Source organism: Oncorhynchus kisutch, linkage group LG14, assembly GCF_002021735.2.
Source record: "Oncorhynchus kisutch isolate 150728-3 linkage group LG14, Okis_V2, whole genome shotgun sequence".
Lineage (NCBI taxonomy): Eukaryota > Metazoa > Chordata > Actinopteri > Salmoniformes > Salmonidae > Oncorhynchus > Oncorhynchus kisutch.
Window position 1 is genome coordinate 34,635,625 of NC_034187.2, and position 18,492 is coordinate 34,654,116.

The 18,492-nt window shown below is 43.9% G+C and overlaps 1 protein-coding gene across 2 annotated transcripts in view; it reads left to right on the forward strand.

The window, feature by feature from the left end:
* Positions 1 to 18,492, forward strand: part of LOC109903921 (peroxidasin) — a 97,302-nt gene that overhangs the window by 34,376 nt on the left and 44,434 nt on the right. For both annotated transcript variants that reach the window (XM_020500932.2, XM_020500933.2), the window contains exons 2-3: positions 1,670 to 1,741; positions 4,835 to 4,906. In XM_020500932.2, the coding sequence (XP_020356521.2) occupies positions 1,670 to 1,741; positions 4,835 to 4,906 (144 nt within the window). The remainder of the gene's footprint in view (positions 1 to 1,669; positions 1,742 to 4,834; positions 4,907 to 18,492) is intronic.

Consider the following 18,492-nt stretch of genomic DNA (forward strand, 5'->3'; position numbering starts at 1 on the left):
GAAAGAATGAATACAGAACTCACATCTTTACTGACAAAGTAGAAAGACAGTTTGAATGACTTTACTTAAATGACTTTACTCCCAGTTACTCACTCAGCAACACTTAGAGAAGGTGTCATTGGAATGACTCTGTTAGTGGAGCATGTGGGCCTATTTTGACCTGGAGTCAGTCAGTGAATGTTAAGGTCATTACAGAGTAGCTGATGAGTGATTTCTATAACTCATGGTTGAATGTGGGTAGCTGGGGGATTGATTTAGCATTCCGTCTCCTACATTTAGAGATAAAAGATATCTTTGTTGTGTCTCCAACTATCAGGTATGATGGTAAGACCCAGATGCGGACAACGTCGAATTAACAATGGTTTAATAATCCAACAGGACAGGCAATTGACAGGTCAAGGCAGGCAGGGGTCAGTAAACCAGAGGTGGGGCAACAGTACAGGACGGCAGGCAGGCTCAGGGTCAGGGTAGGCAGAGTGGTCAGGCAGGCGGGCCCAGAGTCAGGACAGGCAAGGGTCAAAACCAGGAGGACGAGAAAAAGAGAGACTGGGAAAATCAGGAGCTGAGACACAAAATTCTGGTTGACTTGACAAACAAGACGAACTGGCAACAGAGAACACAGGTACAAATACACAGGGGATAATGTGGAAGATGGGCGACACCTGGAGAGGGGTGGAGACAATCACAAAGACAGGTGAAACAGATCAGGGTGTGACACCAACACCATCTTGTATTGCCTCTGTTACTGTGGCTGGACTCTGTCTTCTGGACTGGGTTGTTGTGGTCCTTGTTGTTAGTGTTTTGCAGCAAGGCTATCTGCTCTTTGTTCTAAACACCCAATTATGGCCCATCTGAGGGCAGTGACTTGTATGACAATGTAATGTGATGACAAGAAAATAGGAATCATTTCAAGGCAGCAGCAACAAACCCTAACTTATCTCTTGTGCCCCTCAGTATGTCCTTCATATGGATAGCTGGTTCCACTTACAGAGCGGTTTTTTCTCTCCATCTTATGAAAATACATTTGGCAAATTACTCAGTTGAAGGTCAAATGACTTAAGAGGCTAAGTTCCACAAGCATAACTTCACTGTTTAGAAATGTTCCCATTTCACTGAATGAGACAACGTGCATCTAGCTCTATATGGGTTAAGTACTTAACCCTATTATGGCCTACCTTCCTCGTTTAGTTACGAACCAAATAGTGTTTCAGTGAAGGTTTAGGGGCATATCATGATAAGTTATTTGTCATAATGGACATGAGTGGTTAGTGTCATGACATGATTTCATCACTGTATAATGAGAGGGTCGATTAAAGTGATAGGCTACTAAACTCCCTCGTCTCCCTGACAGCCATGGCAAATCTCTTCATTGTTAGCTTTAGGGCAATGTTAAGTAAAACCAATCCCCATTATTACACCTTCACGAATGGCATTCCTGTAATATGAATAATGTGACTATTATTCATGCTTTATAATAAACACTGTTAGTGGAGATTCCTAAGGGGTTTGGATACACATGGAATATACGGAAGTATATTGTAGTCATTGTATCAGCCTGTTTCCTCATAGCCATCAGCGGGTAAAAACTTTTCCATGTTGATGATTGGTTGGACAGACTCGATTGTCTCAATGTTGTTCATGACTGTGTTTCCTGTTTTTCCCTCCATAGAGACCTGAGGTTCAACAAAATCAAGGACTTACAGTCGGGCTCCTTCAAACGTCTAAAGAACCTCAACACGCTGTAAGTCTCCCTCCTTCCTCCCTCCTTTTTTATATTCCCCTACACAGTCAGCAATTGAAAAGAGTGTAACTGAATTGGTTACCAGAGAACTCACTGCAAATGAATTTTAACAGAGCATACACACTTATGTAATCACCATGGATCAGGAGTCAACTACTTCTGTAAGCCTCATCTCTTCCCATAAACACCCAGTTCTCTTTGTTTATCTTTTGTCCCAAGACTCAGAAACATGTCACATCATTAGTGGTCCCTGGACAGTCCTGTAGCCAGTCATTCAGTCCACACACATGAACACTGAGTGGCAGATTCTTGCTCTCCATTCTGCTGTTCTTTCACACATGTAGGTCACCTCATAATCTGTGAGGAATTTATTTTTCCCCTTCACTCTCCCAGCCATTTATCATGGCCCAGCCCTGCTAGCCTACAGTCAGCCATGTGGCAGGGATCAGCCTATGAGGCTAGTGTATGAATATGAAGAGCTGTCCATGGAGAAAGGTAGGGCCAGGGAATGTTAAGAAAGAGAAAGACCAGATGAGATTTTCCTACGGTATCAGACCGACCGGCTAGCCATGTAGTCTATGGAGCTCTGTGTTTCATAGAGGACTCTTCACGGCTTCAACCTCCTGCTCACAGACTGAAAAATAACACAGGATCTAAAGCTTGCCGGTCTTTCAACTGGGTAGACAGTTCAATTATTAGTGTCTCAGGCAGACTGAAATACAGTTCCTTGCGAAAGTATTCGGCCTCCTTGAACTTTGCGACCTTTTGCCACATTTCAGGCTTCAAACATAAATATATAAAACTGTATTTTTTTGTGAAGAATCAACAACAAGTGGGACACAATCATGAAGTGGAACGACATTTATTGGATATTTCAAACTTTTTTAACAAATCAAAAACTGAAAAATTGGGCGTGCAAAATTATTCAGCCCCTTTACTTTCAGTGCAGCAAACTCTCTCCAGAAGTTCAGTGAGGATCTCTGAATGATCCAATGTTGACCTAAATGACTAATGATGATAAATACAATCCACCTGTGTGTAATCAAGTCTCCGTATAAATGCACCTGCACTGTGATAGTCTCAGAGGTCCGTTAAAAGCGCAGAGAGCATCATGAAGAACAAGGAACACACTAGGCAGGTCCGAGATACTGTTGTGAAGAAGTTTAAAGCCGGATTTGCATACAAAAAGATTTCCCAAGCTTTAAACATCCCAAGGAGCACTGTGCAATCGATAATATTGAAATGGAAGGAGTATCAGACCACTGCAAATCTACCAAGACCTGGCCGTCCCTCTAAACTTTCAGCTCATACAAGGAGAAGACTGATCAGAGATGCAGCCAAGAGGTCCATGATCACTCTGGATGAACTGCAGAGATCTACAGCTGAGGTGGGAGACTCTGTCCATAGGACAACAATCAGTCGTATATTGCACAAATCTGGCCTTTATGGAAGAGTGGCAAGAAGAAAGCCATTTCTTAAAGATATCCATAAAAAGTGTCGTTTAAAGTTTGCCACAAGCCACCTGGGAGACACACCAAACATGTGGAAGAAGGTGCTCTGGTCAGATGAAACCAAAATTGAACTTTTTGGCAACAATGCAAAACATTATGTTTGGCGTAAAAGCAACACAGCTCATCACCCTGAACACACCATCCCCACTGTCAAACATTGTGGTGGCAGCATCATGGTTTGGGCCTGCTTCAGCAGGGACAGGGAAGATGGTTAAAATTGATGGGAAGATGGATGGAGCCAAATACAGGACCATTCTGGAAGAAAACCTGATGGAGTCTGCAAAAGACCTGAGACTGGGACGGAGATTTGTCTTCCAACAAGACAATGATCCAAAACATAAAGCAAAATCTACAATGGAATGGTTCAAAAATAAACATATCCAGGTGTTAGAATGGCCAAGTCAAAGTCCAGACCTGAATCCAATCGAGAATCTGTGGAAAGAACTGAAAACTGCTGTTCACAAATGCTCTCCATCCAACCTCACTGAGCTCGAGCTGTTGTGCAAGGAGGAATGGGAAAAAATTTCAGTCTCTCGATGTGCAAAACTGATAGAGACATACCCCAAGCGACTTACAGCTGTAATCGCAGCAAAAGGTGGCGCTACAAAGTATTAACTATAGGGGGCTGAATAATTTTGCACGCCCAATTTTTCAGTTTTTGATTTGTTAAAAAAGTTTGAAATATCCAATAAATGTCGTTCCACTTCATGATTGTGTCCAACTTGTTATTGATTCTTCACAAAAAATACAGTTTTGTATCTTTATGTTTGAAGCCTGAAATGTGGCAAAAGGTCGCAAAGTTCAAGGGGGCCGAATACTTTCGCAAGGCACTCTAGATGTCTGGCTCCTACATGAAGGAAAGACTGGAGGGGCCTACTGCCTGTATTTTTCTGCTTCAGTCTGTGGCAGACTGTGTCTAGCTGTCACTCTGAACATTGATTATACAATAGTGTATGTAGAGTTCATCATTTTTTAAGTTGAAAGAAAAATCCAAGGCAGGGTGCAAAGGCCCCTGGGACAGCATCCATCACCAAAATCTTCAAAAGAAGCCAATTGAGGCCAAATGTTTTTAGGCAAAAGAGCAAGGTGAAGAGGCATGTTCTGCCCAATTAATGTTCTGCTTATACATATCATACCCTTTTCCAAAACAGATTTTTCTGCATTAATTCCCGTTTCTATGGCACTAAGTTGAGGGATCACCAACTCGGGCCTTTATTGGAAAAGGATATTGTAGTGTTGCAGAAAGTCTATGACAGCCGTTATTGATCCTTGTCCAGATTCTACACCATAGATCTGGCAGCCATTATAAATGCAGAACAAATTGTGACAGTGTGTAGGATTCAAACCAGATGCTCTATAGAACAGCTACAATGTGCCAGGGATCTGAACTATATTATGTACTCTGGAAGGTTGAACTCTGTTTAGACTGGCAATTGGCCTAGCATTAGATCTTGACACAATAGTACGCCAGCATGGACAATTTTCAACTTGTTTCTACTAGTCTGTATGGATTCACTTTGTGTAAGTGTAATACTCCATTGGTTAAGTCTTTCAAATAATGGCCATTCTCTTGCCTTCACAGCCTCCTCAACAACAACCATATCAGACGGATTCCCAGAGGAACTTTTGAAGACCTGGAAAACCTCAAATATCTGTGAGTTGTTATGACTTTATGTCAATTTTATTCTCTTCTGAATGTCAAGTCACTGATCGATTGTTTTCATTGAAACAGTGTTTGGCAGCCATCTTCTCTGACAGGCCCAATAGGCAAAGAGTTTTTGTTCAAGTTTCACCCTGTTCCTCGTCGGCTGATGATAAAGCATGGCGAAACCTGTCTAGGACTTCTGTCTGGAAACAAAACTAAAACACACCATGTGGCTGTAAATTGGGCGTTGCTAGTCAGAACAGAACAAGTGTGTTACTGTGGTAAATGAAATGAGGTAAGACAAGAAAAAAAAAGAACCCCCATTGTCTAATCCTCTGTATTTATCTGTCTCCGCGTGGTGACCTGAAGGCAATAAGGAGAACAGAGGTGGGCTTGAGCAGCAGTCAGGCAACACATAGCCTTGGGTTGCTGCAGTATGGTTTAATTGAATGTTTTAATGTCACATGTACAAGTACAGTGAAATGCCTTTCTTGCAAGCGCTAACCCCAACAATGCAGTAATCAATAACAGTGTAATACTAAAAAGAGAACAAAAACACGGAAGAAATAAAAATAAGAAGAGCACGATAAAGTAAGTAAGCATACTATATACAGGGTCAGTTCCAGTACCATATTTACAATGTGCAGGGTACTGGATCGATAAGGGTAGACACAGTTGAAGTTGGAAGTTTACATACACCTTAGCCAAATACATTTAAACTCAGTTTTTCACAATTCCTGACATTTAATCTGAGTAAAGGTTAGCTGTCTTAGGTCAGTTAGGATGTTGTTTCAATATATCCACTTAATTTTCCTTCCTCATGCGGCCATCTATTTTGTGAAGTGCACCAATCCCTCCTGCAGCAAATCACCCCCACAACATGATGCTGCCATCCCCCGTGCTTCACGGTTGGGATGATGTTCTTCGGCTTGCAAGCCTCCCTCTTTTTCCTCCAAACATAACGATGGTCATTATGGCCAAACAGTTCTATTTTTGTTTCATCAGACCAGAGGACATTTTTCCAAAAAGTACGATTTTGTCCCCATGTGCAGTTGCAAACCATAGTCTGGCTTTTTTATGGCGGTTTTGGAGCAGTGGCTTCTTTTTTCCTGAGCGACCTTTCAGGTCATTTTAATTGTATTTTTTCACCTTTATTTAACCAGATAGGCTAGTTGAGAACAAGTTCTCATTTACTACTGCGACCTGGCCAAGATAAAGCAAAGCAGTGCGACACAAACAACAGCACAGTGTTACACATAAACAAGCATGCAGTCAATAACACAATAGAAAAAAATGTTGTGGCGTGAGGAGGTAGGCAATAAATAGGCCATAGTAGCGAAGTAATTACAATTTAGCAGATTAACACTGGAGTGATAGATGAGCAGATGATGATGTGCAAGTAGAGATACTGGTGTGTAAAAGAGCAGAAAAGTTGATGAGGTAGGTAGATTGGGTGGGCTATTTATTGATGCAGCGATCGGTTAGCTGCTCAGAAAGCTGATGTTTAAAGTTAGTGAGGGAAATATAAGTCTCAAGCTTCAGCATTCTTTGCAATTCGTTCCAGTCACTGGCAGCAGAGAGCTGGAAGGAAAGGCGGCCAAAGAGGTGTTGGCTTTGGGGATGAACAGTGAGATATACCTGCTGGAGCACGTGCTACGGGTGGGTGTTGTTATCGTGACCAGTGAGCTGAGATAAGGCGGAGCTTTACCTAGCATAGACCTGGAGCCAGTGGGTCTGGCGACGAATATGTAGCGAGGGCCAGCCGACTAGAGCATACAGGTTGCAGTGGTGGGTGGTATGGGGGGCTTTGGTAACAAAACGGATGGCATCGTGATAGACTGCATCCGGTTTGCTGAGTAGAGTTTTGGAAGCTATTTTGTAGATGACATCGCCGAAGTCGAGGATCGGTAGGATAGTCGGTTTTACTAGGGTAAGTTTGGCGGCGTGAGTGAAGAAGGCTTTGGGGCGAAATATAAATCCGATTCTAGATTTGATTTTGGATTGGAGATGTTTAATATGAGTCCGGAAGGAGAGTTTACAGTCTAGCCAGACACCTAGGTATTTGTAGTTGTCCACATATTTTTTGAAAGGGGCATGCTTATTTAAGATGGTGAGGAAATTACTTTTAAAGAACGACCAGGCATCCTCGACTGATGGGATGAGATCAATATCCTTCCAGGATACCCGGGCCAGGTCGATTAGAAAGGCCTGCTCGATATAGGACTCGTTTTACTGTGGATATAGATACTTTTGTACTGTTTCCTCCAGCATCTTTACAGGGTCCTTTGCTGTTGTTCTGGGATTGATTTTCAGTTTTCGAACCAAAGTACGTTCATCTCTAGGAGACAGAACGCACCGCCTCCCTGAGCAGTATGACGGCTGCGTGGTCTCATAGTGTTTATACTTGTGTACTATTGTTTGTACAGATGAACATTCAGGCGTTTGGAAATTGCTCCCAAGGATGAACCAGACTTGTGGAGGTCTACAATTTGTTTTCTGAGGTTTTGGCTGATTTCTTTTTAATTTTCCCATGATATCAAGAAAAGAGGCACTTAGTTTGACAGTAGGCCTTGAAATACATCCACAGGTACACCTCCAATTGACTCAAATGATGTCAATTAGCCTATCAGAAGCTTCTAAAGCTTTAACATAATTTTCTGGAATTTTCCAAGATGCTTAAAGGCCCAGTCATCTTAGTGTATGTAAACTTCTGACCCACTGGAATTGTGATGCAGTGAATTATAAGTGAAATAATCTGTCTGTAAACAATTATTGGAAAAATGACTTGCCAAAACGATAGTTTTTTCACAAGAAATTTGTGGAGTGGTTGAAAAACGAGTTTTAATGATTCCAACCTAAGTGTATGTAACCTTCCGACAACTGTATATATAGGTGACTAGGTGACTAGGCATCAGGATATATGATAAGCAGCGTGGATGACAATTGTATGTAAGTGGGTGTATGTAGAGTCTATATAAATGTATGTGTGCATTATGTGTGTGTGAGTAAATGATGCAGTGTGTATTTATATGTGTGTTGGAGTATTAGTGCGCGTAGTGCACGGTTGCCCAACTGGCCAGCGGGTGGTTTTGTTACATTACAGTGTCAAATATATATAAAATAATGTATGGCACACGAGACACCTGTCTGATTCATGGCTGTCTGAGTGGAATAATCCATTGCGGAGGCCGTGGGGGATGACACACCAGTATCACCAGTTGGACATTTACTGTTAATTACCATAATTTCTAATCTACAATGTTTGTTTTGTTACAGTAATTTCTGTTAATACATTCAATGTAGTATTACAGTATTACCATTGTCATTGTAGGACATGTGATGCTGTTTGCAGGCGCACAACCTAGGTGTGAGAAAAATGTTTTGGTTTATTTCATTCCATTTACGAGTTGTCAATTTATTCATTGTCTTTTGTTTGGAGTGATTACTTCTTATCCCGTGAGCAAATAGCCTAGAGCTGTGTATATCTGTCCGGAGCTCACTGGCTCAGGAAACTCTGAGGGCCCAGAATATTTTATAGGTTACAAGTTTGCTAGTAGGAGTTTCTGTCACGTCTGCTCCCGCTCTTCCCTCCCTGGCGCTTGAGGGCGCCAGACTGGCCTGCATCACGCACTCCTGCCATCTATTACACACACCTGCCTTCCCTCTTCACGCGAATCAGCGATATTTGACTCACCCGGACTCACTCATCACCTGTTTATTTCCTCTCCTATATTTGTCAGTTCCCCTGCTCTGTTCCCCGCTGCTGTATTAATTGTTTTTTGTTTGTGTTACTCATTTGCTGATGCTGTTCCTGTCTCGTTCCATGTTCGTTCTATATTAAATGTTTGACTCCCCGTACCTGCTTAGTCCCTCCAGCTTCAATTCATGTGACAGAATGCATCAGCCAACTTACAAAGCATCGGGGAGTACTGGTGTTCCGGGTGGTGGTGACGTCGGCTCTGGATCGCCGTCGATGGAACTGGGGGTGCCTAGCCAGCTCGTCGGGCTTTCACGCCCTAGCTGGCTTGAGAGGTTTCCTAGCCCCGGATTACTTGGAAATGCGCCCATCCCACGTCAGGCCTCAGCTGGATCGTCAGGTCTTGTTCTAGTTTTTTTGTTTGTTTTGTTGGTGATGTCGGGGTGGATTCCGCCGCCGATGGAACCGGGGGTGCCTATCCCAGCCCGTCGGGCTTCCACGCCCCCTGGCTGGCTCCAGAGGTTTCCTTGCCTCGTTTGGCTCGGCAGGTTTCCATCCCACGTCACGCTCCACCGGATCATTGGGCTCCCTCTTTGCAGCAGGATCGACAGGCGTCCTTGCACCTACCGGATCGTCAGGTTCCCATGCCTCAGCCGGCTCGCCCGGCTCCCACGCTCCTGTCGGTTCGTTGGGCTTCCACGCCTCAACCGGATTGCGCAGCGCCCATGTCCCGGCCGGTTCACCCAGGTGGCACGCCGGGTGGCGCCCCTAGGGGGGGGGGGGGGGTACTGTCACGTCTGCTCCTGCTCTTCCCCCCTGGCGCTCGAGCGCGCAGGCTGCCCTGCATCACGCACTCCTGCCATCATCAATTACGCACACCACACCTGCCTCCCCTCGTCACGCGCATCAGCGATATTTGACTCACCCGGACTCACTCATCATCCGTTTATTACCTCCCCTATATTTGTCAGTTCCCCTGCTCTGTTCCCCACTGCTGTATTAATTGTTTTTTGTTTGCGTTACTCGTTTGCTGATGCTGTTCCTGTCTCGTTCCATGTCCGTTCTATATTAAATGTTTGACTCCCCGTACCTGCTTTGTCTCTCCAGCGTCATCCATGTGACAGTTTCAGGTCAGACCAAATTAATAGTTAATACAATGTTTCAAGTTCCTTGCAGACAGGTCATGCTTAGCCAATGTAATTTCTAGGATATTTATTTTTATCAGGATATTTTCTACCTGCGGGCTGCATTGTTTTTATTTGTTGGCTATTTTTACATATTGGCAAGGGAAATGGAATTACATTTAAAAAAAAAATCATTTTCATTTAGATAGAATTTGATTAAACACATGACATTGATTTTTGAGATTTGAAGACTATTATAAATTAAAGGAAACTGTTCCACAAAAATGTGCATATGAAAATAATAACTTGCACACAGATCAGTAGAAATGGTACTATAACTTGGCACTCCAAATGGAAAAGGTTGCTGAGCGCTGGTGTAAACTGTTACCCTTGGGTCTGGAACAGATTATTTTCTACTGGCTTGGCTATATTGATCTCTGGTTCCCGCTTTAGTCATTTGAGTGTCTTCATTTTTAATTGCACTGCTTAAAGCATCAGACAAGCTCAGTAGCCTACATAGGGTACAGTGCATTCGGAAAGTATTCAGACTCCTTCCCCTTTTTCACATTTTGTTACGTTACAGCCTTATTCTGAAATAGATTTTTTAAATCCTCATCAATCTACACACAATACCCCATAATAACAAAGCGAAACAGGTTTTTGAAATTTTTGCAAATTTATAAAATAAAAAAAAAACAGAAATACTTTATTTACACAAGTATTCAGACCGTTTGCTATGAGACTCGAAATTGAGCTCAGGTGCATCCTGTTTCCATTGATCATCCTTGATGATTCTACAATTTTTATTCAATTGATTGGATATGATTTGGAAAGGCACACACCTGTCTATATAAGGTCTCACAGTTGACATTGCATATCAGAGCAAAAACCAAGCCATGAGGTCGAAGGAATTGTCCGTTGAGCTCCGAGACAGGATTGTGTCGAGTTACAGATCTTTGGAAGGGTACCAAAACATTTCAACAGCATTAAAGGTCCCGAAGAACACAGTGGCCTCCATCATTCTTAAATGGAAGAAGTTTGGAACCACCAAGACTATTCCTAGAGCTGGCCGCCCGGCCAAACTGAGCAATCGGGGGAGAAGGGCCTTGGTCAGGGAGGTGACCAAGAACCCGATAGTCACTGACAGAGCTCCAAAGTTCCTCTGTGGAGATGGGAGAACCTTCCAGAAGGACAACCAACTCTGCATCACTCCACCAATCAGGCCTTTACAGTTGAGTGGCCAGACAGAAGCCACTCCACATGACAGCCCGCTTGGAGTTTGCCAAAAGGCACCTAAAGGAGTCTCAGACCATGAGAAACAAGATTCTCTGGTCTGATGAAACCAAGATTTAACTCTTTGGCCTGAATGACAAGCGTCACGTCTGGAGGAAACCTGGCACCATCCCTACAGTGAAGATTGGGATTGAGGAAAAGATGAGCGGGGCAAAGTGCAGAGAGATCCTTGATGAAACCTTCTACATAGCACTTAATTACATCAAGATGGCAAGATGCAGTAGATGGTATAGTGTACAGTATATACATATGAGATGAGTAATGTAGGGTGTTATGTAAAGTGGCATTGTTTAAAGGGGCTAGTGATACATTTATTACATCAATTTTTCCATTATTAAAGTGGCTAGTGTTGAGTCAGTATGTTGGCAGCAGCCACTCAATGTTAGTGATGGCTGTTTAACAGTCTGATGGCCTTGAGATAGAAGCTGTTTTTCAGTCTTTCGGTCCCCACTTTGATGCACCTGTACTGACCTCGCCTTCTGGATGATAGCGGGGTGAACAGGCAGTGGCTCAGGTGGTTGTTGTCCTTGATGATCTTTTTGGGCTTCCTGTGACATCAGGTGGTGTAGGTGTCCTGAAGGGCAGGTCGTTTTTACCCGGTGATACGTTGTGCAGACCTCACTACCCTCTGGAGAGCCTTACGGTTATGGGCGGAGCAGCTGCCGTACCAGGCGGTGATACAGCCCAACAGGATGCTCTCGATTGTGCATCTGTAAAAGTTTGTGAGTGTTTTTGATGACAACCGAATTTCTTCAGCCTCCTGAGGTTGAAGAGGTGCTGCTGTGCCTTCTTCACCGCGCTGTCTGTGTGGGTAGACCATTTCAGTTTGTCCGTGATGTGTACGCCTAGGAACTTAAAACTGTCCACCCTCTCCACTACTGTCCCGTCAATGTAGGTAGGGGGCTGCTCCCTCTGCTGTTTCCTGAAGTCCACGATAACCTCCTTTGTTTTGTTGACAACGAGTGTGAGGTTATTTTCCTGACACCACACTCCAAGGGCCCTCACCTCCTCCCTGTAGGCCGTCTCGTCATTGTTGGTAGTCAAACCTACCACTGAAGTGTCGTCTGCAAACTTGATGATTGAGTTGGAGGCGTGCATGGCCACGCAGTCATGGGTGAACAGGGAGTACAGGAGAGGGCTGAGAACGCACCATTGTGGGGCCCCAGTGTTGAGGATCCGCGGGGTGGAGATGTTGTTTCCTATCCTCACCACCTGGGGGCTGTCCGTCAGGATGTCCAGGACCCAGTTGCACAGGGCGGGGTCGAGACCCAGGGTCTTGAGCTTAATGACGAGTTTGAAGGGTACTATGGTGTTAAATGCTGAGCTGTAATCGATGAACAGCATTCTTACATAGGTATTCCTCTTGTCCAGATGGGTTAGGGCAGTGTGCCGTGTGATGGCGATTGCGTCGTCTGTGGACCTATTGGGGTGGTAAGCAAATTGGAGTGGGTCTAGGGTGTCAGGTAGGGTGGAGGTGATATGGTCCTTGACTAGTCTCTCAAAACACTTCATGATGACGGAAGTGAGTGCTACAGGGCGGTAGTCATTTAGCTCAGTTACCTTAGCTTTCTTGGGAACAGGAACAATGGTGGCCCTCTTGAAGCATGTGGAAACAGCAGACTGGGATAAGGTTTGATTGAATAGGTCCGTAAACACACCAGCCATCTGGTCTGCGCATGCTCTGAGGACGAGGTCGGGGATGAGGTCTGGGTCTGCAGCCTTGCGATGGTTAACACGTTTAAATGTTTTACTCACATTGGCTGCAGTGAAGGAGAGCCCGCAGGTTTTTGGTAGCGGGCCGTGTCAGTGGCACTGTATTGTCCTCAAAGCAAGCAAAGAAGTTGTTTAGTCTGTCTGAGATCAAGACATCGTAGTCCGCGACGGGGCTGGTTTTTCTTTTGTAGTTTGTGATTGACTGTAGACTCAGCCACATACCACTCGTGTCTGAGCCGTTGAACTGCGACTCCACTTTGTCTCTATACTGACGCTCAGCTTGTTTGATTGCCTTGTGGAGAGAATAGCTACACTGTTTGTATTCGGTCATGTTGCATTTGCTAATAAACTTGCTCACTGAATCAGCGTATTCATCAATGTTGTTGTTTGCCATTATGCGGAACATATCCCAGTCCACGTGATCGAAGCAATCTTGAAGCGTGAAATTCGATTGGTTGGACCAGCGTTGAACAGACTTGAGCGCAGGGGCTTCCTGTTTTAATCTCTGTCTATAGGCTGGGAGCAACAAAATGGAGCTGTGCAGCGACACTCTCCATCGAACCTGATGGCAATGATCTGGCCAACCTTAACCCAGACGAAGCTGGGCCAATTGTGCGCCGCCCTATGGGACTACCAATCACGGCCGGTTGTGATACAGCCTGGAATCGAACCAAGGTCTGTAGTGACGCCTCGAGCACTGAGATGCAGTGCCATAGACCGTTGTGCCACTGAGGAGCCCAAATTAAGAATAAGGCTGTAACATAAAAAAAATTGGAAAAAGTGAAGGGTTCTGAGTACTTTCCGAATGCACGGTATAGTTGATTTTATTCAAACCTAGGGTGTGTCTAAAAATGGACTCGGTCGACCAATATATATTTTTTGTCTGATACAGTTGAAGTCTGAAGTTTACATACATCTTAGCCAAATACATTTAAACTCAGTTTTTCACAATTCCTGACATTTAATCAGAGTAAAAGTTGCCTGTCTTAGGTCAGTTAGGATCACCACTTTATTTTAAGAATGTGAAATGTCAGAATAATAGTAGAGAGAATTATATATTTCAGCTTTTATTTATTTCATCACATTCCCATTGGGTCAGAAGTTTACATACACGCAATTAGTATTTGATAGCATTGCCTTTAAATTGTTTAACTTGGGTCAAACGTTTCGGGTAGTCTTCCACAAGCTTCCCACAATAAGTTGGGTGAATTTTGGCCCATTCCTTCTGACAGAGCTGGTGTAACTGAGTCAGGTTTGTAGGCCTCCATGCTCGCACACGCCTTTTCAGTTCTGCCCACATATTTTCTATAGGATTGCGGTCAGAGCTTGGTGATGGCCACTCCAATTCCTTGACTTTGTTGTCCTTAAGCCATTTTGCCACAACTTTGGAAGCATGCTTGGTGTCATTGTAAATTTGGAAGACCCATTTGCGACCAAGATTTAACTTCCTGACTGATGTCTTGATGTTGCTTCAATATATCAACATCATTTTCCTGCCTCCTGCAGCCATCTATTTTGTGAAGTGCACCAGTCCCTCCTGCAGCAAAGCACCCCCAATACATGATGCTGCCATCCCCCGTGCTTCACGGTTGGGATGGTGTTCTTCGGCTTGCAAGCCTCCCCTTTTCCTCCAAACATAACGATGGTTGTTATGGCCAAACAGTTATATTTTTGTTTCATCAGACCAGAGGACATTTCTCCAAAAAGTACGATCTTTGTCCCCATGTGCAATTGCAAACCGTAGTCTTGCTTTTTTATGCCGGTTTTTGAGCAGTGGCTTCTTCCTTGCTGAGCGGCCTTTCAGGTTATGTCGATACATGACTCGTTTTACTCCTCCAGCATCTTCACAAGGTCATTTGCTGTTGTTCTGGGATTGATTTGCACTTTTCCCAGGAAAGTACGTTCATCTTTAGGAGACAGAGCGCATCTCCCTCGTGAGCGATATGACGGTTGCGTGGTCCCATTGTGTTTATACTTGCGTACTATTGATTGTACAGATGAACGTGGTACCTTCAGGCCTGATGAACCAGACTTTTGGAGGTCTCCAATTTGTTTTCTGAGGTCTTGGCTGATTTCTTTTGTTTTTCCCATGATTTCAAGCAAAGAGGCACTGCGTTTGAAGGTAGGCCTTGAAATACAGCCACAGGTACATCTCCAATTGACTCAAATGAAATCAATTAGCCTATCAGAAGCTTCTTAAGCCATGACTTAAGTTTCAGAAATTTTCCAAGCTGTTTAAAGGCCCAGTCAACTTAGTATATGTAAACTTCTGACCCACTGGAATTGTGATACAGTGAATTATAAGTTAAATAGTCTGTCTGTAAACAATTGTTGGAAAAATTACTTGTGTCATGCACAAAGTAGATGTCCTAAACGACTTGCCAAAACTATAGTTTGTTAACGAGACATTTGTGGAGTGGTTGAAAAACGAGTTTTAATGACTCCAACCTAAGTGTATGAGACATTTCCGACTTCAACTGTATATATTATAATTATCAAATGGCAAATCTTATCATCTTTGTTAGTCACTCTCATTATAACCCCAGCACCCGTCAGATGTGGTGGAAGCAATGTCTGTGTTTACATTCACATGCGGCAAGTATTTCTGAAATGTCTGTCTCCCTAGTCTCTCTACCTACTCGGTCTCATCTTCCCCTCCATTAACCTTCTCATCTCCTCCTTTCACCCCTGGGTTAGATAACGCAGACCTTCAGCCCACCAGGCTCACTGTAGGCGTTGGAATGGTCGAACTGTACAAAACCTTGATTCCATTTTTTTGGTCTGTTCTGTAGATCCCTGTTTTGTCTTTACTCGTAGCTGATTATCATGTGATGGATAAGTTCATGAGAATAACTTCAGACACACACACACACGCTCACACACACACGCACGCACACACACACACACACACACACACACACACACACACACACACACACACACACACACACACACACACACACACACACACACACACACACACACACACACACACGCACACACACGCACACACTTCTCTGAATGCTGTAACTGCAGCATAGCGTGGGTGATTCCCATGGTTGTTTGCCTAGTTTTAATTATAAGGCCCTGTCCCTTTAAAGCAGAGATAATCTGAGGCCAGCACACTGACCATTGCCCTTGTGATCAACCCTTTAACCCTGCACCTCTCACCCTGCCATCATAGCCTGGTGGATTGTCCCTTTACCTCCCTTAGGCCCCAGTAAAGCCCCCTCCCTGAGGTCTTTCATGTGCCCTCCACTGTACGACCTGACAGAAAAGTCGGTACAGCCCCTTGTAAGGGTCAGCTTTCGGTCAAAGGGTCTAGTGTTACGGGAATATGGTTTGTGATAATAACTAATGCCAGAAGTCTTTCCTGACCATCTTATGTATTCTAAGTAGCCTTGGCTTTTGCCAGCCGGAATGATTCATAGGAGCAGGAGTCTCTCCTTGTTTCTGTAGTGTGTATTGCTGAGCAATTTGTGCTTTTTGAGGTCGGTTTGGTTCGATTGTTAAAAAATAATCACCGTTTTCGATTTCAGTTTCGAATATTTTTGTTTCCATTAAATGCGCTATGCATTATGCGTGTTGAATACTATAACAACACAGAATAAAACAATAAAAGTCCCATGATGGTAGTGACTGTCCATTACTGCTTACACTTATTAACCATCATTTATTCACATTTAATAAAATATTTCAGTATATTACATTTGTTTTATTATTTAATTCCAAGTCATCATCTCATCTCTATAGAGCTGCTGCCTATGCTGTCTGACAAAATCACTATTTTGTAGTTCTTCAAAGTAAATTCGGCATACTTTTATGAATGCTGAATACCAACTATCAATCACTTAGATCATGTATTTTCGGATAGAGATACACCACGAAGCAACAGCTGCTCTCTGTATATCCTCACACAATTTCGCATTCTAAAAAGAAACACAGACCTGACAAGTAGATGCGCAATGGATTATGGTCATTGTAGTTAATTACAATGTTATAGGTGCAAAATGTAGTCACAATTTTGGCTTGTTGGAAACTACAACATCGCACAGTTCAGGATGGGTCTGTTTTATCTCTAGATAAACATTGCAATGTACCCGTGGAGCTCACAGGAGAAAAAAAAGAACAAAATGGAATTCAACATTTTTTTACCGACATCGGTCAATTAGTTGTTTGAAAACTGAAAAATAACTGAAATTACAGTTAATCAATCAGCATTAGTAGTGGGAGGCAGCTTGATGTACAAGAACACCCTCTAGGAAGGACGCTAGTCTACTACAGCACCTTATCCCCAATCTATCTCCTATAGCCTAACCAGGGCTCTTGAGTTTCTTCCAAGTCAGGTCACATGGTCAGGAAGCACTCGGGGCCCTACTTATCTGTGATCTAAATCCAAATATCCTGTTGTGGTTTGTTGTGGTTTCTGTTGCTGTTATTTTTGTTGGTGGCGCTCTGATTGAGTTTTACCCTGGCATTGGGTCAGGTTGCATAGTTAGACATTTCATTAGATAGTATGAGATTACGGACCGAGAATACGTTACAGGCCTTGGGTTCTTCTCAGTGTTCTGTCATTGGCGGTGAGGAATAACATCTCTCTTTGTGTCCCTCGTACAGTTTCACAACACATGTTTGTGGGTGTACAGTTGGACTAAAATGGCGGGTCAGTTGAGTTCTCATTGAACTGTATAAGGACGAGGCCACAGAGGCTTTGGGGTTATTCAAGCAAAAGGCCTCAGTACTCTTCCCCTCGTGAGTCGACCCCACAGCTCCCGACTCCATCCGGTTTCCCACGCAGACCCCACACTTCCAGGCCTCACCACAGTCTCTCTCTCTCTCTCTCTCTCTCTCTCTCTCTCTCTCTCTCTCTCTCACACACTCAGCATATGTTTTACTCTCTTTGTGGGGACCAAACAACCCCTAAGCCTAAAACAGCCTTTGTCCTGGTGGGGACCTGGGAGTTGACCTTTTTTTTACTAACATTGTGGGGACATTTGGGGATTTCTGGTACCCACAAGGATAGCAATACAAGCCCACCCACGCACACACACACACACACACACGCACGCACGCACGCACGCACGCACACACACACACACACACACACACACACACACACACACACACACACACACACACACACACATGTCCATATGCTTCTGGGTGTTCGGCTTTAGCTACAGTCAGCCTCAATGTCCTCAGGCTGCCTGTAAACTAACTCTCTGAGTTAAGCTGAACATTCAGACTCTATAGTCTCCCAGCAACAAGTCCACAGTTCTTTGGCTGTGTGAAGCAACATGGTGCTTTCAATTTCACCAATAACAGTAGGTCTACTCAGCTGACGCCTGTTTGACAAGATCAGTGTTCAATTTGCCTCAACACCCTTGTTGACATGTAAAGTTTAGTAAGGAAGATATGCTGTCTGGATATCTTTGACATGTCATCAAATGCCTTTCACACTGTCAAGAAATGTCCTTCATATGTTGATTACGTAAGAGCCCAGAGCAGCATCTATTGTACTGTGTATGCGCTAAATGAGAAGTCATGTGTGTGTTTGACAGAGAAGATCGCTTCCAGTTCATCCCCCCCAGGATGTTTCCAATCTCCTGCGCTGGCTAACACTCAGCTCCGCCTCCGTCAGCATCAGTGGATGCCTGTCTGTGAGTGCAGTGCATTAGACCGTGCTGTCTTTGATGATCATCACTGTCACATAGGATCAACTGGACAAACATCAGAGAGTGATGAGATATCCCTGATAGAGGAAGATC